The 25,637-nt window shown below is 42.7% G+C and overlaps 1 protein-coding gene and 1 long non-coding RNA gene across 5 annotated transcripts in view; one reads left to right on the forward strand and one right to left on the reverse strand.

The window, feature by feature from the left end:
* The window catches only part of LOC105839070 (neurogenic protein mastermind), a 263,604-nt gene that overhangs the window by 121,311 nt on the left and 116,656 nt on the right, over window positions 1–25,637 (reverse strand). For 2 of the 4 annotated variants that reach the window (XM_036289574.1, XM_036289573.1), the window contains exon 1: window positions 14,506–24,008. The exons of the other annotated variants lie outside the window; for them this stretch is intronic. In XM_036289574.1, coding sequence (XP_036145467.1) covers window positions 14,506–14,511 — 6 coding nt within the window. In that variant the 5' untranslated portion in view covers window positions 14,512–24,008. Of the gene's footprint in view, window positions 1–14,505; window positions 24,009–25,637 lie in introns of those variants that run through there. 4 annotated transcript variants of the gene reach the window in all.
* LOC114254689 lies at window positions 4,178–11,909 on the forward strand. The gene is made up of 2 exons (XR_003626016.2): window positions 4,178–6,215; window positions 11,144–11,909. It is a non-coding gene; the product is annotated as an uncharacterized LOC114254689 (long non-coding RNA).

The raw sequence follows: 25,637 nt of genomic DNA on the forward strand, positions 1-25,637 counted from the left end.
AAATAATTCAATTTATATTAATAAAATTTTTGTTATATATATAAAACCAACTTGAAAAAAGATACGATATTTCAGATACTAGATTAAAATATATCAGATATACTTGTATGCTGGATCTCTATCTATAAAGATTCTTTAGCTGAGCAAAATTAATCATTGACTAGAAACGTATTGTAAACTATATATTATAAATTATATATTAGCAAAAAAAAAAAACAGCTTTTAAAGGATGATGCAAAATCACAGAAAAGAAAAATATTAATTTTCGCGGAAAGTGTACTTTAGTCAGTGAAAAGAAATGTACAATATATTCTTTCGTATCAGTAAAGAGACAATTTATTATTATTATTATTCGCGGAGAAATCAGTATTACTGTTTCATGTCTAAAATAGATTTTTAAAAATATTAGATATTGAATTTTCGATATCTATCTATTATTACCGTAATTTGAGGACCTATCAGTGGAAGGTCGAAGGATGCACGTAAACGCGCGAGCTCCATATTATAAAATCGTTACTGCGCAAAATAAAATATAGACTAATGATATATCGGTCAAGCATGCATTAAGCTAATTATTTCGAAGTAAAGTACTTCAGGCGTTATCCCGAGTGCGTTATTATGCTCCGCTCGGAAAAACAGCGATCTCCACTAAACCGCGACGTTTCAGTTTCATCGATAATTCGCCGATGAGCGTTTTACTTCGGCGTTAAACTTTTCATCGGCAGCGTTTGATTCGCGTTATAAGTGTACACCCGCGAGAGAAGAAGGGCGTTCAATTATTCACGGTGATTCTTTATTCATACTCGCTGTCCCGTGGCAAAGCGAAGGCGCTTGATTAAAAACAATGGCGGTGACGGGATATTTCTTACGAAAAATCTTCGCTCGCACGCTCACAAATTCATTTCGTACTATCTCCGTACCATCTACGAGTACTCGAATATTTAATAATAATTTCCCACCTGACTGTTCAACCGCCTCTATATTTACGAGCGAATAGCTTCGAGGATGGCGAATAAATTTGCGTCGTGGAATAGCTTTCCTTTTTAGGTATGCGTAGATCAGTACAATGTTGTAAGTGAAAAAGGCCTCTATATTTAACTTGTATCAGTTCCATGCTATACTTTCCTCGTTCGGCATTATCAACATTCACGCAAATGGCAACTATCCTTCCGGAAGTTTGCCGATGTTTAATTCAACGACGGGTCGCCTACATCACTTACGCGTTACGTGGCATAGTTTCGCTTCTATACTTTGTCTACCGAGGAGGTCTACACGGTCAATCGCTTTCCTGGAATAGGGAAAAGAATCGGAGGCGTTTGTCCCGCGACACTCACCCTCCAGTTACAACCACCCTATCTGTCCACCCGTCAACGCGAGAATGCTGCGAGCGAAGGGTTAAACGAGTAGTAGGTAGTGGGGAGGAGGAGGCATCGACTTTTGGGACGCGAGATTATCGATTCCTTTCGACCTCCTTCGACCTCCTCCGCATGTTCCGCTCGCGTCGAACAAACGCGTTTAACATTCGCACGTCAACTCCCAGAGTGTTAGTTTGCACACATGAAAATTGCGCGGCAAGCGCGCAAAGGGCAAGGAGGGGAGGGGGAGGGGGAAGAAGTAGGGAGAGGAACTTGAGATAAAGATGATCGGCCCAAGCCTGGTGAACTTTGTCCGTTGGGGGCCAACTTCCGGCGCGAGAGTTGTCCTTAAGGCCTCTGTCACGCGCGTCGAGGAAAGTTCTCGAGGCGATCGATAACGCGGGTAATCTCCCGCGTTTCTCCGTGAAAGCTAATCGGTCCTCTTTATCTCGAATATGCAACGATACGCCACACAGTATCGATATGGTTACGGCTGTTAGCAAAATGGCAGAATATGCGCGATATAACGTGGGCATAGTGTACCGACGCGAAATGAGATTCTGATATAATGAATAAACCGATGCTCTCACGATTCATGTAAAATTCATTACATATTCCTGCAGCGCGCAATTTGCAATTGCCCACGTTATACGAGTCTACGGAAAGAACAATTTTGAAGTAGCTAAGAATTTAACTGGGTACAAATCTAACAATAATTTTGTTGGTCGTCCTAAATAGAAATATTGTCATGCAAAATCTTATTAGAACCCGAATTGGTTAATGTAATCTTGAATAAGATATATGTCTAAAAAAACTTTGTTAGAGTTGAGTGATATCTTTAAGATTAAAATAATGAGGGATACACTATAGGATTTTCTTACTTATACCAATTCAAAAGTACACATTTTTTAAAGAATTGTATTAAGAATTTTATTCCCTTATTTTTTAATAATCATTTTAATAAAATTTTTCGCATCAAAATTCGGACTAAATAGTTTATCTTATATTATTATATTATCAACATTTCTTTTACAAATATATAGTAAAAACATACTTTTACAGTATATAACTGTATTCAAATCGCGCAAGTTGTTATTAAGCTACAATATGTCTCGCACAAAGAGGTTTAACTCTTACTCAAATAAACGATAATTTCATCTTCAATTTGGCTTAATTAACAGATCTAATGTGTAATAATCTAATCTAATAATACAATCAGAGGATGTGAGATTAGGTGCTTGCACAAGTTCATAAGGTCACATATAAATAACTATAGTAATGACTTAATAATTGATTATTTTTAAGTTGGTTTCTAGTTTTTAACTATTAATCATAATTTATGATAATTGATGGTTGATAATTCATTGTCAGATGAATCATATGGACTAGATAAAATTCATTTTCACCGTATAATTTAATACTTTAATCCAACTGAAACTGTAACAATAACTAAAAGACTAATTTGTGAAATCTATTGGAGAGAATATTGTCCGTTGCTGTCTATGATTTAAAAGATTTAAAAATAATGACAAACCATTCTGGTTGTGTCCAGTCCAAATAAAGAACAATGGATTGAAAGCACTGCTTGATGAAAACTAGGCGTTAAACCAAACGTCAGAAGAGCTTGCAGGACAGTTTAAAGTTGATGAATCAACAAAATCTTGTCATGGTTTTAATATATCATACTTACTTTTGCAAACGCTTAATATGTAACAATAAATCTAACATGTAATATTTAATATAATAATATATATATGTATATATAATCTGACACAATTTATAATTATTTGGAAACCGTATCCAAGAATACCGGCGTTTTAATCGCTTCGATCCCGGTCTCGATCAATGATTCGTGACTCGCTCCCGTCGAATTTCTTCGCCTGCCAAGATGCACCCATGAACGAAGGAAGCACCAGGGAGCTTTATTAACTCCCCGTGATTTACAGCTGCCCTCTCGCGAGTGATACGTTTCCCTTCGTTCGAAATGAGCGCGCCCGATTTAATTGCAAAAGAGTACGGACGGCGGTGGATGATTTACAGCCATTCCGACGTCCCGGCGTCGTTCCACGATACGGCTCGTTACGAATCTCTCCTTCGTATTACAATTTGTAATGCGCCGCTGCGAGCTCACAAGATTACGCGAGTCTCGTGATTATCGATCGGAGATCAAGGTCGAACTTGTTAGGACTTTAATTTTTTTCGTGACCCCAAAAAATTAATTTGGGACTGAAAAATGGGTGTTCCGTCTATTTCGCGATTTAATTTAATCGATGGGTCTAATGTATGCAACATTAAATATGTATTATTTGATAAAACTTGTAATTAGATTTTAAGAATGAATGCGTTACAGATTTCAAAGCATTATCAAAAATATAAAAATTTCACAGATTGTTTTATTATTATGTTTAGTATTTGCGTTTTGAGAACAATTTTTTTATTGAATTAAAAATTATATAATTTTCTGCTTAATCTTGATTCTTATAAAAAGTCGTGTTTTGTTAAACTTATTTGCAAATTTGATGAGAAAATAGTATTATGAATTAAATCAAATGTTTTACATTTACTAATAAAAACTCTAATAAGAATTTGTGCAAAATTTAAATCCACACATTTACTTCAAACTTAAAAAATTATTTATCTAAAACTATAGCAAAATAAGTACATCATTTACCCTGCACAAGTCATTAGAAGTAAAATTATTTGTTATTTTGTTTTTTGCAACTGATTTTATAGCCAAAATTTGGGTGTTTACAATCAAAATTTTTTTATCGTTAATTAAAAAATGAGATAAGAAGTCCATAATTTTGATAATTTTTAATTGGAAAAAAAATATCTCTAAAAATACAATTTATAATTTTAATTGATAACTGCTTCAAATATTTTGAGAACTGTAAAATGAATTAACGCAAAGCAAAATAAGTTTAACTCGACTTGGGATTGCAAAGCTTCAAGTCTAATATTAGAAATCCCGAGTGATCATTATTGACTGTTCTTATTTTTTAAATTAGTAGCCTATTTCTTATTCAAGAGATAGGATTTTTTAATTTTCAGACTTGACATCAATCGTTTCATTTGATCTCGACAAAATATTTAGTTTATTTTCTTTATTTTTCTATAATAATTTATTCCCTCTTTTAATCCTTTCATTAAATATAAAATTTTGGTACTTTTTTAGTGGCAAAGAATAAGCGTATTGAGCACGAAAATAATAGAAACTATATATGTACACGGAAGTATTGAAATAATTCAGTGAACATATTATACACCGAATCTTTGGATCTTATCTCGAGGAAAGTTTACGCGATTACTGATAAAATTGCATCATTAAATAAAGTGCAAATAAACCACGAGTGGTAAAATAAATATTTTTTTCAGAAGAATATGCGTATAACTTTTTTTTCTAGTCGTTTCTTCAGTTCGATTTGTTACTACAGAATACAGACAATATCGCTTAAGGCACGTCGGGGTAGTTGAGAAAGAAACACAAAGATATAACTGACGATACAGTATTATTGATTAAGTATTACTGAAGCCGTACTAAGGACATAACTCGACCAGACAGCACTATGTACGTATCCATAATTATTATTGTCTTAGGATGACGTAAATAATCCGAGTCGATTGTCCAATCTGAAATCCGCCGTTCCTTGTACGAGGCGATACGCGGTTGTAAAAGTACTCTTTAACTTTTCTACTTATAGATCTTTTACAAGCTATTTAATATTTTCTGTGCGTATCACGGTATTTTTTTTTAAATCTAAGGTTACAAATATGTATATCTAGATAGTTTTCGACATATTTCAAATTAATTTGATGTCCTTTAAAAAATATGACATATCATTTTTAGAATCAAACTGTAAAGATCCAGACAATAAGGGTTCGTTAAGCAAAATTAACGTTCTTTGGAAGACTACATTGCGCAAATGGTTAGGGTAATTTCGTAGAATTGCCGGATGGCTGGAAAGAAGGGCCGAAGGAGCCGCGAATTCGTAAACTCGACTCCGCCGGCCGGTCGCCCCCTCCCCCTTCGCCGTGGTGGCTGTGTCAAGCGGATCCGCACGAAGTGTACAACGCGCACGTTACGATACGGATGCGGATACTCGGTGGGCTCGATATACGTAGCTAAAGCGCGCGCGAGTGAGTTCAGGCCAAAGTCTAACAGACACGACACACCTCCGACCTTCCTATCGATCTGCGGCCGGAGGTTTTACGCGTCCTCCACCCTCCGTAAGCTCGACGACCCTCTCTTCCCGCCCTCGCTCTGTCTGACTCGCTATTCCCTCTTTCTCGCTCGCTCTACCCCTTGCTCTCAGCCGTATAACCCTCTTTCGCCCCCTCTCTTTCTCCTTCTGTCGGGTGCCCAAGTCCTAGCGAGAAGGAAAGGCGAACCTGCCTGCCTGCCTGCCTGCCTGCCTGCTTGCCTGCCTGCCTGCCTGCCTGCCGAGACCCTCGCCATGAGAACGAGTTTCTCGTCCACCTCCTCCACTGCTAGCGGCTCCTCCTTCTCCTCTTCTACCTCACCCTCGCGAGCACTCGCAAGCCCGCACCCTCGCAACCCGTTTCTATCGCACCCCTCGTCACCTGCGGGGGGAGAAAGGAAGGAGGCGAAGCGGCGCGGAGAGAAAGAGAGCCAATAATGCGTCTTTACGACTCCGCGCTTTCGCAACACAGCCACGCCAGCTATGCGCACCGCGGCATCGCGGCCGCTCTCAATTTGATTTAAAGACGAGCTGCCGCTCTAACGCTGCGCGCGCGAACCGAGACATCCGTCCCGCGCCGGCCCGTGAGATCGACCCATCGCGCAAAAATATTGTTTCCATTTCCCTCTGAGAAACCGTGCGGCACAAAGGGGATTTGCAGGTATCGTAATTTCAGTAACTCTGATTTCCAAAGAAAATTGAGCAAAAGGATTCCAACTTTTGACAAAGTACGAATTTTCGGGTCACGGGAAACTTTGAAAATTAGGGAATAAAAGTCTACTGCACGAAAGTGCACTGTAATTTTTATACTTGGGACATGTCTTGTTAATAAAAGAATGAACATCGACATGTAAGGTCGATTATCAGTTGTACGATACATTTCAAGCATTATCAAAAATATAAAAACTACATACATTGTTTACTTGAGTACCTGTGCAAAATTTAAGTATAACAACTCTTTTATTACTTACTCTTGATTTTTATGTAAAACCACTTTCGTAATATTTATTTGATGAAGAAATAGTATTATGAATTAAATCAATTTTAATATGTACTAGTGAATGTAAAAGCCCACTTATTCGTTCAGAAAATATTTATTTAAGCTTGCAGCAGAATGGATAAAAGAGAACTGTAAGATAAATTAGGGTACGATAGCCATATGGAAAAGATGGCTATAATTTCTCCAATAATTGCGAAATAATGGGTTCTTTTAATTATTTTCAAAAATAATCCATATTTATTGTAATTCATGTGCGTATACTATTCGAAATAACAATATTGTGGACATTATATCATATTTTTACTTTTGATTGCCTGCAAAGTTTTTTGTGTCTTCATTAAAAATTGCCACAATGTCGAATAAATTATGGTTGAGCTATCACAATTAACGTTAGACACATAACAAAGGTGCAAATTGTAATGTGTGATTATATCTCTTTTCCTTTTCTACTTTTTAAAATAAATACTGTGACTATCTTTTTCTCACAGTTTGAGTAAGATGGTCTGTGACTTTTTTGATGGTAAGTGTTTATGTGCATATTTTATAAAAAAGATGACAATTACGTTGCACACCTAATATTTTAAATTATGTATCATAGACATTTTTTACTGATAATGAGTTAAATAGATGTTAAATTTACGTGAACATTTATTGTTAAAAAGGTTTAAATAAAATAAAATTAAATATGTGTGATAATATGTGGCAATAAAACTAAATGTATAAAATTGTAAGCTTTTTTATCATGTCATAAATGTTAGATACATAAAATATGTATGGCCAACTCTGTCCTATAACACTATGGCCGTTTTTTCCCTAAAGTTGTAAAAGTTGGCCAGTGTTTATGTTTCAATATTTTCAATATTTCAATAATACAAAATTTTTATCAAGTATTTTCTCTTTAATGTCGATAGTGTTACATATATGCTTTAAGCTTCAGTAAAGTAATATACCAAATACCACGCTATTAAAAAATAACAAAAATAAAAATGTTTTTTGGATTTAAAAAAACTATGGCAATCGTACCCAAATTTACCCTAGCTTTTAATTCTCGACGATATTTGATCGAAACAAGATTACAAAACATTTTTAATCCGCTTCTTCGATGCATTTCTCTTCGTCTCGTTAAAACTCAGTATCCCACGATGAAACATTCGTTAAATAACTATCTCCGTTAAACACTTTGTCGAAGAGTCCGAGATGCAAGACAGAAAAGACGATAATTCCAAGATGCACCGTATAAATAAGCATGTGCCGATGATGCATGGACGAGATGCGCGGGAGACGGTGCGCGAATAATGAATTCGGTCGATCTTCGTGAAAGTGGGAGCTATCGAGAAACCCGTCAAGGAGGCGCGCAATCGTCTTCTCCTCCTCTTCCTCCTCTACCTCCTCTCTCTCTCTCTCTCTCTTACTCACTCCTTCTCTCGAAATATCTCCGTTACCGGACGAGAGCGAGAGCGAATGGCATGGCTAAAGTCCAGAAAACTGAAACCAGAAATTCTCGCGCGCGCGCACACGGGCGATATTTCTGGATATGGGCGCGCGAGAATTCATGGCCGGAACGACTTTTCGTCACGCTGGAAATTAGTTGAGAAATACGGAGGTTTATCGCGTCGTAAACTGCGCGCGGACGAATGGCGTGCAGCGTCGCGTTTCCTCCTCCCTATCACTTTTCGGGGTAGCAGGGAAATGAGAGAAATGAGAAGGGCTGTGGCGCTCCCGTTCAATTAAAATCCAAATGGATAAATGGATAGTTCCCGGCTGTAAAGGCTCACGCGTTCCCTAACGTTCTTCTCCGTGAGTAAAAGCTGGAGGGAGAAGAATAAACACGGAAAAATACATTTACGTGCTCTGCACAATACTAATAGTACGTGATCCGTATAAAATGAACGTAATGCGGAAAATAGCGATGAAGAGAGGAAAGACACGAGCATAAAAATCGTAGCTTCGTGAGAAAGAAAGCGGGACACAGGCGGTACATTTCGCGCGTCTACGAGAGGAAAAAGAAGCCGGAGTCCGGAGGAAGGAAAAAGCAAGAAGCCGCGTGAATGACATCGGAGCGTGAGTACGTACGCGCCGTGGCGCGTCACGGCGCGGCGCGCGACAAGCATTGATGCACGATTATTTCGGACCAATCCGTCCCGCTCCCCGTTGACCATCACTACTACCATTCCACTTCTCGATCCCCTCTTCCCTCCCGCTGATTGCATCTTCGTTTTCATAATGCGCAAGCTAAATATATCTTTTACGGACACACACGGCGAACTATTGACGGAATTGCAGAAAGTGTACCCCAACAACCCGTCATCAAGGTCACCAGGTAGATATTTCGGTGGTCGAAAATCTCGAAGACACGACATAGCTCACGTTTTTTTTTTTTTTTTTCAAAAACGTGCTTTGAACAAATCGCCTGACGTAAATCGCCGAGATAGAATCACGGGGAAACGCGTCGAGGAAAAATGATCGGTAGATATTCGAGGTGCGATCTCGTTTTCCGTGATTCCAAGCGAAAACTGCTGCAGACGTAGTAACGTCGATAGCGCGCGGCGATCTGTTATATCTCCGCGCGCGCGAGCGTCTCTTTCTCTCTCTCGCTCTCTCTGAAATAAATTTATCACCGTGAACCGGTGGAATCCGTCACTTGTATGGCAACATGCTCTATTTTCGCTTCGTAGGGCAACGATAGTCGATCGCATTCTCCTTTTATCCAAAATATCATTACCGCGCGTGGCCAGTAGTTTGTCAAGTAAATAAGTACGTTAAGCTTAAGGAGGATGTTTCGTCTACGCAATAGCAGCTAAAAGTTATCGAATCATATCGAAACTCCAGGCTTCTTAGGCTTATTCATTTTCTTTTCTAATGCGTGATAAAACAAATTTTTGACCGTGAATATCCGAATTTTGGGTAATCCTGAAATCAATTACAAAGAATAAAATAATGAATAACTAGTCTGATCTAGTTTAATCCGACGTTTCTTCATTAAATTTGCAAATAAGCAAAATAATTCCTAAACCAATAATTTACACTTAGTAATACTTTGCATTGCGACACGCCTAACTGAGCATTACCGTGAACATTGAGATTTAGTGCTGCGCTTTATGCAGCGCGAAAAATGATGATCCGTCAGGTTTCCACACACCGATAAGCCAAAAAATGCAAATGCAAATCAGTTTTTATCAATCCGCACGACCAGGCGACGCGCGCCTTTTGCATCGACATCGCGGGTCAAATTTTCTGCGGTATTAAAAGAAGACGATCAAGGACACACGCCGAAATTCCGCGTCGAATAATACTCGATCGTTGTTCCGAAGAGAGGGAGAGGGCGGGGGGTGGGGGGTAGGGGGGGGGAGAGAGAGAGAAAGAGAGAGAGAGATACGCGTCGACTTTCCTCAATGTCACTCCATGTCGGACGCGAATTGTCGTCGTCCTCGTTATCGCGCTCCTGACGTCGCCGATAACGACGACCGAGCGCGTATGTACATGTACATACACCGGTAGCTGCAGAGCGTCGGCATCGATCGCCGATAGAGCGAGAGATCTGCGCGCGCGGAGAGGAAGAGGAGACCTTCTCTCCGCGCCGTGAGCCAGCCAACCATCCAGCCAGCTCGCTCCGTTTCATCACCGCGTCAAGTCGTTCGTTTCCGTTGGTCGGTGCGGTGCGGTGTGGCGCGGCGCAGTGCGACGCGTAATCAAGTGGTATAAATAATTCCGACGCGCAGCCATGAGCCGCCGCCGCGCCGCGCCGGCCCGTCCTTCCATCCGTCCGTTCGCTCGCTCGCTCGTGCGCGAGGCTTAATCCCCTGTTATGACACGCCAGAAATCGGGATGCCACACCACGCGTCACCGCGTCACCGCGTCGCCAAACTGGAAACTCGTGCGCGAGAGATGCGGATCCTCGACTCCGAGGACGCGATCGAGACGAGACTCCCGAGTCGGAGACGCGATCGATTTCCCCCGTCGCGAATACTTACAGTATTCCACGATATCTTTAGAGTTAATTCAGTCGCACCAAGTGGCATAAATAGACGCGATGTGTTATTGCGCCAGAAATTAGCGCGCGCGCTGACTTGACGCAAGAGTTTAATTCGGCTAAATGGCGAATACACGGTATTTAAAGGAACGGAATACAAGTCGGAGCGATTCTCCCTCGACGTACGGATACCGCTGCGAGAGCTAGGCTTTGTACATAATAGCTATGAACTAGAACCCAGGCAGGCCACGCTGAAAGCACAGTTACGTTAATATCGCTAGACTAATTTTGACTCGTCGGTGAAACGCGGAAGATAACGGAATGCGCGCTGGAGATTTTCACGTCGCGTTTTTGTGCTCGGAGCGTATTCATATATTGAACTGTATAACTGGCGAGTTGCAGCAAACAATGTCGGTTTGGGTCTCTCGGATTCACCGTCAATTGTACGTCTCCAATTATTAAAATAAATTCAGCATTTATTTCTTTAATTATACGAATCGTGTCGTATTTTAGTTCCTTGAAATTGACCACTGCTTTTAGTCGACATAAATTAAGCGTCAGTGTATCAACTGCGTTACAGATTTTAACGTCATCTTAATGCACATGTATTGTCTTTCAGATTAAAACAATGTACTCGAGAAGTTTCGTCAGGCCTTTCAACTTACGAATAATGCCGATTAATTTCGGTCATTGCAATTTACGGAAAGTGTATATAAATTTTGAAGACATTTATAATACAATACAGTTGCTACGGTTTCTCGAGGGTCGCCTGCAACGACGAGCGGCTCGGTCGAGACGGCAAGAGCCGACGAGACGGTCGCGGTCGTAGACTTTGGAAAATACCGGAGGATGATGCCGGAACGGTACGGCACCGCGCCGTGTATGACTGGCCGACTCCGCTGCCGACTAACGCCCCGGATCGCGAACCGGTCATTAGTGCAACGGAACCGGTGCATCAGGGACAGGGAGAGCGAGCGCGGCGGAATGTCCGCGCGATGAATGCCCCTATTATCGGTCGCTCGACCGCCAGAATGCCGTTAGACGCACCGGCGGTCAATCTATTGTCCTACGTGTGCACATGCAGCTCCGCAGGCGTTCCCGCCAGCGAGCGAGTGAGCGAGCGAGCGAGGAGATTCGACCGGGCGACAGAATTAGCCCGCTACAAGGAAAACTGTTGAGCCTGCTGCCGATGTTTGCGCCTTCGCCGCGCTATTCGTCTCTCCGCGCGATATTATTGAACTTGTTGTGATACCGCGTATATAGATAGGCCACGAAAAAATGCCGTGGGACAAAAGTTTGAAGAAACTGATAAAGGAATATGTAATAGGCCGCGGAATGAGGATTTAAACGCAGGAAAAGGAAATGTACTATGGAAATTGTGAAAAGATAAGGAGTTGTAAAGAAAAGAAAAAAGATAAGAGATAAGACGAAAGCATAAGAAATCATTGGCAATATTGCAAAAATGTGATAAGAGGATGTAATAATGTAATGTAGCTTAGGAGTTTAGAGGTTAATAAAAAATGAGAGAGAGAGAGAGAGAGAGAGAGAGAGAGAGAGAGAGAGAGAGAGAGTGTGTGTGTGTGTGTAGAGAGAGGCTATGTGTTATGACACATATTAATCAGTTATTAAGTTTAAAATACGGATAGTTAAATTGTATATTGTAAATTGAGTCCTCCTCTTGGCAAAAAACTAAACAAATTCTATCATAATACTATTCAATATACTCAAACATTCGACGATTTAATATGCGACAATTTCCGAGTCAAAATTTTTCGACCTTTTGAACTCCTATTTTGTGCCTTTCGGAATAATATTTATCGAAAATTTTTTACTTTAAGATTGAAAAGAGGTTTTCGGGAAAACATCTTAAAATTTTCTACAAATTTTATTTCAGTCAATGAGAGGCTTTGGAATGTTTGATTTTTCAAGTTTTGATGCCTCGAGTCGTAAGAGTCTTCCTCCAATCCTCCGTGTGGCGAGTAAGAAAGATTTATGCGCGACACGTGGCGGAATAAAGAAATGATTGATTAAATTCAGCCGACGCGTTCGTGACGAAAGAATTGTCGATTGTCGAGAAAAGAAAGGCAAGAGACATCGAGAAACGCTCGTTCGCGCGTCCTCCCCCCCTCCGTCAAGTAATCCCTCTATCTAAGCGTAGAGCGAACAGAAATAAAGCCTGCGTTTATAGTAACCGCGGGTGAATGGAATTGAAAGGGTGAATCACTTCCGCTCGCTTCAACCTACTCCGCCAACTCTCTCGATCGCCTCGAGGTTGATCTTACGCCTCGACTGCGTCGCGCTTTCTCCGACTCCGGTGAATTTTCCAATTTGATTCAATTTTGCTCACCGCGATCGGCTATTATGAATCAATTAAGTACAGAGGTGAAACAGTAAAAGCGATCGAGTGAGATGACGCGTAAACGAAAACACGAGGTCGATAAAAAATTCGCGAGTACCAGCGAGTGAATATAAACGTTCGTCCCTCTCTCTCTCTTCTCCCGCTCTCTCTCTCTCTCTCTCTCTCTCTCTCTCTCTCTCTCTCTCTCTCTCTCTCTCTCTCACTCACTCTCTCTCTTTCTCTCATTCGGCATGAAGGAGTAGTGCACAGCGTTGCGATGCAAACTTACGGTACGGATGCACCTGTGTGTTATGCTCTGAGACACATGAGGCGCGATTTCAATACAAACAGCGGAGGCTTGCACGGTGCGTAATACAGTTACGACGGTCAGCAGTTTCCGGTGTCTTTGTACCTCATGAGAGGAAGACGGACAGGAAACGGACGCCGTGAGTGCAAAATATCACGAAGGACCCCCGAAGGTCCCTCTTCTTCCACCGCGACGAAACTTATCGCCAAACACGCTTGTCCGGTCTCTCGAAACGTCTGTTGTGATTTTCGCGCCGAATCGATTGAATCAATCATTTGAGATGATGTAGCTGAAGCTAGCAACCAAAGGCAGCAGCCAACGCCGAGCGGCCAGGGCCGAACGTCATATAGGCGTTTCCAGAAGACACCATTCAATCATGCACGTCCTCCCGCAAATGATCGATCAGTCGATTGTGCGTTACGGAAAAATATTTCCAGCCAAATTTGGAGGAAATCGTACTTAGCGTTTAGGCGTGAGGCGCGGAAAACGACAAAAATTAGTTTAAAAAATTTATAACAATTCGTACATTAAAGTCCTGTCGCAAATGATCGATTATGTATTATAATGACTAAACTATATGCAAAATTTTCAAAGTTCGTTAAAAATCTCATAACTAGGGAATTTTTAATGTTTGATTGAATGGTGCCCCCTGGAAACGCCTATATGACGTTCGGCCCTGGCTGCTCGGCGTTTGGCTGCTGCCTTTGACTGCTAGTTTCAGCTACATTTTGAGATGTCAATTCTCGTCGAAACTAAGATATTAGAAAATTTAAAATTATAGAGGAAATAAAGGTAAAATGTCTTTCACCTTTTTTTATAATAAAGTTGAAAACTTTCTTAGGATATACAATATTTTAGTTTCTAATATTAGAAGAGTAACATTTACAGGATTTTCTAATAAAAAATGACAATTTTCAAAATTAGCTTTCTTTTCAAAGATATGTTTTAAAATTAATATGTTTCACTCACGTGTTTATTGTATTTCAGTTAAATATATAAATACTTGAATTGAAGAAAATTAAACAAGTTAAACAATTTAGTCAAGTTAATAACTTTGTTTCTCCGTGTAATTAATATTCGAGATAATGAGTCATATTTTTTAAGATATCTTGAATTACTTTTAGTATATTATAATTATAAGAACTAGACAGTTCATGAAAAATGAGACCTTTTACCAATGAGATTTCTTAAGTGACCTATTTAACTAATGTTGAAGTAAAGCTTAAGTCGTGCGATGACAATGGCGAATTTTTGCCTCACGGTATTGTAAATAAAATTTCAAACCGTTTATCGTTTCGCAGATAAAAGTCGTTGCATAAAAAAATAGCGAACGTACCATCATTCCAGGCAGTCTAATGTAGCAGGCACGACGTGGTAGAAGAAGGATTTCTTTTCACAGAGAGGCCACCCGGGCCTGAAGCCCCGGCAGAGGGGGGCCCACCATGCCCCCTTCTAGTTCCCTCGTTCTCCTTATAGTCGTATTATATCAATGCGGCGGATTTCGCCCTCGACACGCTCAGTACATGTTTCTCGTCGTTCCGAATGTAACCATTAACGAAACTTGAATGTCATCTTTCCGTTCGGCGATGTCACTTGTCACTGTTCCTCCTGTGGATTTTGGTGAACGCGTAGTACACCCGTTGGTCCGTTTACGTTGTTATTAATCGCGAATAATTATTAAACGTCTCTCTCGTAAAAAACGTTCAAAAGGCGAATACGCTCGATATACTTGTGCCGTTCCTCCGGTATGGGATCGAACTACGACTAAATTACGGCACTCGGGACCGCGGGAAAGAAGGCGCGACAAGTCGGACAGTGCTCCTCACTCAATACCGAATTCGAATCACTCAACCCTTTCGCTCCCGGAGAAATAGCGCGTGCGGCGCGCTTCGATCTTTCCTACCCCTATCGATCGCGCACCAAATGTAATGCCCATCTTAACAATTTGACTAGCTATCGTCGTCTACGACGTGTCCTCGTTATACCAACACACACATCGACGTTGTCGTAGCGTCCCTAAGACACTAAGAGACGTTCGAGAAATTCTTTTTCGCCTCTCTCGGCCGCTTATCGCTTCCTCGCTCCTCGAGTTACCGATCCTCTTTCACAGACAGAGAGAGAGAGAGCGAGAGAGGAGAGAGGGAGAGAAAGAGAGAAAGAGAGAGAGAGAGAGAGAGAGAGAGAGAGAGAGAGAGAGAGAGAGAGAGAGAAAGCGTGGCACTTCTTCTCTCGACGACGTGGTGGCCTTGCACGCCGCGTATATCATCCGCCTAGCTATTGCCTGACCTCCGACCTCGTCGAGTTCTCACAGCCGGCGACGACCGAGAGATGCGTATCGCCGATAACCGGCCGTGAAAAACAATCAGGGACGTACGGCGCGATTGTTTACGCGTGCGGTCCAGCGCAGTCCACTCGCCTCTTCTCGCCGCAGATTCGCAACTCTACAGTTTTCCAACTTTTCTGTTTTAAACAGCTCGAGAACGACGCCCCGTTGCGCTTCGTGTCCTCGCAGGTGGCAGCGCACGACGACGTGACGGTTTCTCCTTCCCTCTCGATCTCTGTTCTCGAGCGTGGGAATGGACACGAGTGTACGCGACAAAGAAAATCGCGACGCGCGGTAGCGGGGCGGCGGCGACGACAGCGGCGGCGACGGCGGCGACGCGCTTCGATTTTCCCTCGTAAATCGTCAACAGGTGGTTTTGTGACGCACGGGATGCACGCGGCGCGGATTCCCCGCTGCCGGTCCAACGAGCGGATAACAGCCGCCTGCCTCCTGATGGTCCTCTCACGTCGTTGGCGTTTGCCCGACACAACAACTGATTCTTCTGAATTAGATGAAGGGTGAAAGGCGAGTGGAGGATCGTCTGCGCGATTCCAGTCACCGCTCGCCCGACACTGTTACATATCGGGCTGTTTTGTTCGCGCGTCGGCTAACTCACTCGCGAGACTATTTTCGTTGCGGCGTTTAAAGCACGCGCGTCGCCACCGCGCGCGCTTCCCACTCCTCCGCCCGGTTTCTTCTCTCACGTGTCGTCCTCCTCTTCTTCCTCTTCTTCTTCTGCGCTCTTCTTCTTTCGTCGTGCGCGCTCTCGTCTTCGGCACGCCGCTCGTTATCCTCCTCCTCGTCGTCGTCTTCGTCTTCGTCTTCGTCTTCGTCGTCGTCGTCGTCGTCGTCGTCGTCCTCCTCCTCCTCCCCGTAGCCCCGCTGCTCGCTTGGTTTACAGCAGAGGGACCGCGCACGCCTCCCTCCACGCAGTGGACGCACCACAGCAGCAGCAGCAGCAGCAGCAGCAGCAGCAGCAGGAGGATGAGACGAAGGAGGAGGGCGACTTTCGGGTTCTTTCATACGCAAACATCGGCTGACGACTCTCGTCGTGCGGCGTTCTCGGCACCCCCTTCGAGCAGGGTTGCTACAATGCCCTTTTTAAACGAAAAACGGGGAAACTCGCGCGGCACTGCTCCCGATCCACTGTACGCGGCTCATTCGCGGCGCGAACAACGCTGACGCGACGGACCGAAATAACATCCTCGTTTACGACTGCTACCTTCTCTTCTTCTCTTCTCTTCTCTTCTCTTCTCTCCCAAGAGGACTCCTCTCCACCAACCGGAGACACACGTGCGAGAGATCGCGCGGCAGAGGAGGAGGCGGTAAAGGTGGTCTGCGAGAGTGGAAGGAGAGAGAGAGAGAGAGAGGGGGGGGGGAAGAGAAAGAGAGAGAGAGAGAGAGAGAGAGAGAGAGTCTTTTGTGTTCGAAAAGTCGAGCAGGAGAGTCGTCGGTTGTGTTCGCCCTGTCGAAGACCGCGAGCGATTGACTCCCGCGCGTCCCGGTGGCCGTGGCACGCGTGAGAGAGGAACACGGGAGGGGATTCCCACGGGAGAGGGGCAGGAGAAGCGCGGCGCCGCGATAGGGCCAGGAGGGCACGCGAGAAAGGAAGAGAGAGAGAGAGAGAGAGAGAGAGAGAGATAGGCCGGATAGTCGGGGGTGGAGTACGAGAAAGTGAGTGAGTGAGTGTGTGGAGGGATGCGGGGGCACGAACGCAAGTGACGACGAGGGTAGAAGCAGGGGGAGGAGGCGGGCGGGGAGTGTACGGCGCGTGCCACTACACGCTGGCAGGTGGAAGTGCGCGTGCCCAGAAATCTCTATTTCTCCCCCTTCTCCGTCAACTCTTTCCTCCCGGCGTGCGCTCTTTCGCTCTTTTCCTCCTTTCCCTCTTTCCCTTTTTCCTTTTTTCGCTCGCTCGTTCGTTGCGCGTTTCACGATTTTTCCGCTGGTTTCGGGAAAAGCCTCTCTCGGGCGTTCCGTTCCTTTTTTCCGTTCTTCTTTCTTCCCCCTCAGTTTTCTCAGGCGCGCGACTCGCGTGATTCTTGCATTCTCATTCTCAAAGTCTCACCCTCGCGCGCGGAGAGATCGTTTCGGAGTTTCCTCCGCGAGACACGATAATACGAAATCGATTGAGAGATCTCTACATTCGTAATGTTTACGCCGCTGCTTGCGGCACGGTCAGGTTTATTCTCGTAACCCGCAGATAAGAGTTGCTAACGAAAGTCTCGTCGTTAATGATAAGCTCGTTATTCGAGTCGTGTCGCGACGAGTTTACAGGAACGTCACGACATCCACGGATTCTATCGCGTCGAAGACTCACTTTCGTTTGTACAATATTTGACGAAAATTGGAAAGAAGCGACACTTTGCGAAATTCGTTAACGATTTACACGTCCCACGTGTCTCAGATTTAATGATTCAATTGATTCAAGTGTCGGTGAATCTTGCGTGAAGGGTGCACCCTCGCGGGAGCTCGAGTTCAATCTGTCGAGTGACGATTTATTCGTCGTCGAGTTGCTGAATTAACATAACGAAATAACATAACGTTCTGACATTCGCAATATATCCACTCACAAATCGACGCACCGCCGTGTGAGCTTTTTCGTCAATTTCGCTAGCGCTTCTCTTTCACTAGTAATCGAGACGTAAAAACGCCAGGATGGGGGACTCATCGTTGAAGAAAACCCCGAAAAGTCGATCCTCGCGTCGCGTTACGTCGCGCGGCGGCACGAGCTGTCACCGCCTGTCTGCGCACGTGGTACACGCCAGGAGACGCGGTGCGACGAGACGTCCCCCCCGTAACGGAGAACCTGACGCTCCGAGAAGTCGCCAGCCACTGACTGACTGTACGCTGGTACGCGTCTCGCGACTGCTCTGGCCGATCGCCTCCCGGCTCCTCTTTCTCTTTATTCCTCTTTCTCTCTCTTCCTCTCTCTCGCGCACGGGGAGGCACGCGCGGCGACGGCGACGGCGGCGGCGTCGACTACGTTCGGCTGGACTCGACAGTGCTCGCTCGTCCTCCGATTCCGTCCGAGGCACTTGGCCGGCGCAATCGCGCGACTCCGTAGCCCGCCGATCTGCACCCGAGGCCGCTCCGTGCTGCCGGCCGTCTGCCCGATGCCACCCGACTCTGCGACTTCTAGAACGAACCTTAGCTCCGTCCCTCCGCCACCCCTCCCCCTGCTGCTCCAACCACCGTGGGTGTACCGTAACTGCGTACGACCGGTGTATATCGCACTGATAGTACACGCTGCGGAACAGTCAGTGTACTACCAGGAACGCTGTTTTAATCGCTTAAATTATCGTTACGAACGTTCCTGTCGTTCCTTAGGCGTGTTCCTATTTACAGCGAATACGTTTGCGACAACAACGGTGAGATTTCGATAGCCTTTGGAACAAAACGAATTCGTTGATGTATGCTACAATGTCTTTCAAATCATTCAACAACAGCGTCAACAGTGACAATAAAGAATACATTATTATAACTGTTAGATTCCTTTAAAATGGTTTTTTTTTTAATTTTATCATGCCTTCTTTTTCATTTCATATTAAAGCCATGTTTATAAAAAGATAGTTGACAGTTTAGAATTAATCGCATAGTTATAACTATTTGCTCCTTAAGTTTCGCTGAATGAAAAATTGAGCTTGTGCAATTGTTAAAGTGATTTGTCACTCAACAAGAGTCAAATTTCACTTCTATGGGAAAATGTTTAGTCTCGTAAGATGGCAAATTATTTAAATATTGCACACTGTTCGGTGTTCACTTTCTCAGAGTATCGTTTCCCTCTGTGCGAGATTCAGAGAGTAGGAGAGGAAACCAAGACGTATATCCGACTCGACGTTAACGTAACATCGTCTTTAAGAAGTCTTTAAACCGCATTGCCAAGTTGAAAAAAAGAAAGAAAGAAAGAAAGAAAGGAGAAAGAAGGAAAAGGAAAAGTGTGACGACGCGCGCGCGCGCGCGCGCGCGCGGGAAGCGGCGACGACGACGACGACGACGACGACGACGTGGACGCAAGAGCGACTTAAAGGCGGCCCTCTCGTGCAGCTGGCCGTGCCGTCGGAGCCTTTACTACACACAGGCGCATTCGCGCGACGCGTCGCCCGCGTACACCACATCGACAACCTCCTCCACTTCGGCCGTTGCGTCATCACGGCTTCGCGGTGCGCCGGGATTCAACCGTCGGGCGGAAGGGAGAGAGAGAGAGAGAGATCGCGCGGAAGCGGGTGGCGCGGGCGCGGACGCATCTGTACCGCTCTGCTTACACTTACTACAAATCCGTCCCAGTGGCGCTCATCCGGTCGCCTCGCCCGCATCGTCGTCGTCGTCGTCGTCGACGATCGAGTGGCGGCGACGTGCACGACTTTCTCGCCAGTGAATTGACCAGCGACCGGGAAATTCCGCGATCGTGCACGTCGCGAGATAAATGCGTAATCTAAAAAATTAGAAAAATATACCAGGGATATTTTCTCTTACTCAGAGGTCGCCGATAAGAAAATTCCTGAATGCTGTTTCGCATCTGATACACGTGTTGTTACGTCTTCGACATGCACGTATGCGTGTATACACGTGCGCGTTTGAGAGAGAAAAAAAGGCTTGTAACCGCGCAAATGCGCCGCGATTAATCGCGATTATGGCCGCTGCATTTCAATGCTAATGACGATTGACAGGGTGGTGATTATATTTGTCGATAGATAATTAGATGACAACGAGAGATGCGAGAGGTCGAGCGGTGGGCGAGCGAGTAATTGCGACGCGGATATTACTCGCGATTATGCGAGTGCTGCCCATGGTACACTCCGTAAATGAGAAGTAAAATTGGCGGACGGAACACGCAGGAACGCGGGACGATAATGCCGAGGCGGCGGAGAACGAAGCTTTTAATTAAAAGTCTAACGCGGCGCCATGAAGGCGATCTCCCGCAGCAAAGGATACCACCTACGCTGTTGACCGCTTCCTTTCTACTTATCTCACATCGGCAATTCGACTTTCACGTTTGACCAACCGTCTTCTATCTTTATTACTTCTCGAACAGAAAAAGTACTTGCACGGGAAAAAAAAGTAGTACAAAATTAAATCTGATCTGTTCTAGTTAACAATCGTTGTCTCACATATCAATAAGAATACAAAATCTTCTTAAAAAAAAAAATTGATAATCTTAAATAGACATAATTTGCGCGTATAAAATAATTTTATAGTTTTATAAAAAAAATATACTTATTTTTGAATTAAAAAAGGGAAAAAATGTAAGATACTCTTCAAATTGCAATCAGTGTGTTATCACTGATTTGCAGTAGTATACCATCTCAGTGATTATACACTAATTTTGAAGTGAAAATCACTAAAACACAGTGAATATCGACTAATTACCAAAGTTACAAGTATACCACTGCAAATTAGTGATAATACACTGATGTGAGTTTAGAGAGCATATTATAACATTAAAATAAAAATGTAAATCATTTTTTGCTAAAATTAAAAATCACAAAACTCTTAAAAAAAAAGTTATGTTCTTGTTTTCATGTTTACATATAACGGAGACTATATTAATTCAATGTTACATAATTTTTTTCTCTTTGTGATCCACAACAATTAGTTCAGTTTAGGATTGTCCCGGGATCACGTCACTTTCGAAACAAAAAGAGCTGGTATATTTCCAATTATCGCGCAATTATCGAGCTCCGTTGCGGAACGAATGGTGCTTAGCATCGAAAATCGTGTTCGCAGATGAACGGAGGACAGCCATATGTGTCGACAGCGACGTAATGCAACCGCCGTTAACGTAAGATGATCTGCCGAGATAAGGAACGACATCGCATCGGCTTTCGTTGAATCTCGAGGCGTGAGCGATCTCTCTCTCTCTCTCTCTCTCTCTCGCGGGAAAGAGGGAGAAAGAGCGGAGACCTCGCCGACGAGTATTGAGAGGACGAAAACGGCGATTATCTCCGTTACTACGCACGTCGACTGGGTTTCTTCCTCGAAGCGTGCGCGCGCGTACGCCGCGTGTCGCGCGTACGTGCCGAACGGCGGCCGCGAAGTAAACGAGCCGTGGAGGTATACGATCGAAGGTCGATTGTAAACATTTATGACGACGCTGCGCGGCTCCGACGGCTATCGACGTTTACGTTACAGATATACGAGCCGCGAACGGCTGAAGGCCAACCGTAAAAATACGAGCCGATCCGCGGCCGTGATAAAGATAAGTAAAAATGCACGCGCCGCACCGCGTCGCGCTTCGAGCTCGAAAATAACGTGGCGGACGAGAGAAGAGCGGCATTTCTTTCTCGCAAGAAACGCAGGGAGGGCGAAGAGCATTCACACACGTTTACAGCGATACAGATTAATGTCTAATCTCGGTTTAACTTACTTTCTATCTTTCGTTCTTACAAAGAAACGCAAGTTTTCCCTCCGATTTTAATAAGCTTTGGACATGTTGAAATATAGACAAAAATAGGAGATATGTAAGAATGTTCTCGGGCGTTAAGGGAGGCAAAATACCCTTTTAAAAAAACACAGCTTATTTTTTAAGTGAATATCGTCGAAATTGTAGGAAACAGAAAACAAGTTCTGAGTAAAAGTTGACTGGTTTCGAGAGTGCTTTAAAAAAATATCTTAAGTAGTGAAAGTACAAAAATAAAAAAAATTAACACTATTAAAGAGTAGTTATGAAATCATTTAATTTTTATTTAGAACAATTTTTTAATTTCTTATAGTTTTAACGATATTCGTTTCAAAAGAAAATAAGTAATTTTATAAAGGGACGTTTTTTACCCTCTTCACTTGCGAAAAACGCACTTATAAAAAAATGTGTCTCTTATTTTTGTCTGTATTTCAACAAATTTAAAGCTTATTAATATTGGAGGTGAACTGGTTGTGTTCCCTTGTTAGAACTAGAAAGATGTAGAATTGTAGAATGTAAGTTAAAGTTAATCTACATTGGTGCAAACGGAGCTTAGACGTATGTGTGTAAGTGTGTGCGTTAACATGAAGAACAACTGCTCGTATGAATACAAATCGAGAATTACGCGCGATCGAGTACTTGAAACTCTTAACCTGTGTCGTGAGGTAAAAACGCGGAAAGTTACCATCAGCTTTTCACGTAATTTCTATGATAAAGTGTCATCGCGTCGCAGTTGCGATGAAATGGCAGCAACGTTTGCCTGTGCACGGGGTCTGCCATACCGAAAAGTCAATGGAAACGTCAAAAATCTGATTGGATCACGTTCTTTCCTACCCAACGGGCTCTCTCTCTCTCTCTCTCTCTCTCTCTCTCTCTCTCTCTCTCGTTCTGAAATCTGTCAGCGCGTTATCAAAAGTTCAGGCTCGGATTTTTACTTCGGTCGCCGACGGGATAAAACGTCCGCGGGATACAAATGTAATTTTCATAGTGAACCAAGCTCCGCGTTACTTCCGGTTAGCGTACGCTCCATCGAACGTGTTTTCGGATCAGAAAGCCTTCTATCGGCGCAGACTCAACGAAACCGTCGAAAACAACAAACGTCAGGGGGAGAGAGAGAGAGAGAGAGATAGAAAGACTGTAGAGATAGGATACCGGTCGAATTCTCTTCTTTTATGCGAGATACTCTTTGCTCCGCTTCCATTTTACTCGCACACGATGCGAACGCGCGGTAAAAAAGTACGCCGGGAAAGTGAAGAAGGGAGAAACAGCTCGTGGATAAGGGAAGAACCGATGGCGGTGGATGGGTGGTTGAGATCGATGCCGCCTCTCGCTGATTTGTGAGATCGCTTTTCACTCGTCCCGCTTTCCTCTCCACACTCTCTGCCTTCTTTCCGCCAATTTTCCCACCCGTTTTCCTTCCCTGTTTGTCAACTCTCCGAACTCTCTCGCTCCGAACATCGCGAACGCAATCGTGATTCCATGGACAATAGATCGAGTAATTTGATTGGGATTTTCCACTGTCGCTCCTCCGCCATCGTCAAAATATTGAACGTTATAAAAAGATTCATCTGAATAATAAAGGACTCGAATAATTAAGTCTGAATTTTTGAAAAACATGCAAAAACAAAATGCATACATAACCGTAGCTAATCTAATACGTCAACTGATCAATCATAGTATCTCGGCTATTAATGGAATACTTAAAAAACACTCGAAGAGATATTGTTATATAAGTCGTCGTTTATTTAAAAAATGTGATATATTAAACGTTAATGTTAATTTCATATTTCATGTTAGATATTATAAATTAAAAAAAATATTTTTTATATTGTATATAATAAAATATATAATAACCAGCCATAATTTAATTTTAAACAATATTTTTTAAATGATATTTTTTTGTAATTTTGACACAACGTATTAAACTTAGTTAGAAGTACGTGAATAAATGAATATTAGATTTATTACTGGTCATTTCATAAATGCAGGCCTTTAATTTAAGAATGTTTCTTTTAGCGTGTATATGACAATTTAGAATCAATGGCAGGATTTGAAATTTTGACACAATGTTGCATTCGAAAACGGGAGTGTTCTTATGAGGTCTGATTTTGGATATACCGGTGTTTCAAAAATGATGGCCATAATTTAAGTGTAAAAAATAGTTTTTCATTAATATTATTGAAATTTTGACACATTGAGACGGGGAGAGACCGGGAGAGACGGAGAGAAACGGGGAGAGACCGGGAGAGACGGAGAGAAACGGGGAGAGACGGGGAGAGACCGGGAGAGACGGGGAAAGACCGGAAGAGACAGGGAGAGACCAGGAGAGCCGAGTTTTCTAAAACAGAGTATCTTTGTTTATAAAACACATAAATTATATAAAATAATATCTAAAAAAAAAACAATTACGTATAATATTAACCTAGATTAACATTCTATACTGACAGCGGTCAGTCCAATTTTTTATTCTTTCTTCAATAAAAGGTAAAATTATTTGAACAGAATGTTTGAAAAACCAAAACTGTCTTACAAATTCTATATTATTGTATTCCTTAAATAAAGTCAGGACGCGGGCAAACTGTAAATCGTTTGCAAATCATCATTTTTTCTTCATGAGATTCTTTGTTATTATTTTTGTTACAATAAAGAAATCGACTTTTGTACAATTCCAGTTCCATTTTTAATATATAAACTCTTTATAAGAAAACATTAATATGCAAACATTTTGGATAATCGAATCAATATATTTCCTATATGCTTTCTATCTCCACAATTATCTATCAGATGTCAGATTCATTTTTTATTATTCATTTTGCAACAATCAGAGTCTCAATCTGGTTATTACCACGAACTGAAGATATATTCGTCAATTCGACCCAATTCCCCTCAAAATCAGTCGAGATTTGGTAAAGTTTCGCAGCCTGAAAGATTTCGTGTCAACTACACGGATCTTGCGAGAACCTTTGGAGAAATGTTAAATAATTGAAATAATATTGATGTTAGTATCGTGTCAAACATCATTAGTTTAATTCTTTAATATTAAATACACAACATCTTGATTCTTATCAAAACACAATCTTCATAAGACCGATTAATTCCGATACCAAATGGTATCCTTTTTAGTGCTAAGTATAAATAATATAATAAATGTATGTATTTATCCCACAGTTTATTCGATCAAAATACAGATTATCTTGAATTGATTATCTCGAAGAAATATCGTTTACGTTATGCGGGAGACAATATCGCGCTAGGTCGCTTCGACGCGAGCGTCATACGTGACGTTTAAGAAACCACGAGTTAAGTCGTTACGGCGCCTCATGTAATTTAATCGCAGGAAACAATTCCAATTTTGCATGCATAACGTCGCATATTGCGCACGACAGATCGTAACGCGCACATCCGAGAACATCAACGTGCCTGCGTCACGAACATTACGTACTTGCCTTGCCAGGAGAAATAATCTTTCGGTGGTATTGCCATCTTTAAAACATCGGCTCGGTAAAACTTGGTGTAAATGATCTATATTTGTCACCGGCAGGTTACTTATATGAGCTTTATGCGGCACGTGTTCGCCTATAAATAGCTGAATTACCTGAGATTGCTGAGAAAGAAAATCTTCGACTATTTTTGCAATGCAATCAGCTTTCCACATCTATAGTATTATACAAAAAAAATATAAACAAAATTGTCATAAAAGCCGAAAAGTCATATCTGTATTCAATCTTCGCAGAGAGAATTTATA

This window comes from Monomorium pharaonis, chromosome 7 (genome assembly GCF_013373865.1).
Source record: "Monomorium pharaonis isolate MP-MQ-018 chromosome 7, ASM1337386v2, whole genome shotgun sequence".
Classification (NCBI taxonomy): Eukaryota; Metazoa; Arthropoda; class Insecta; order Hymenoptera; family Formicidae; genus Monomorium; species Monomorium pharaonis.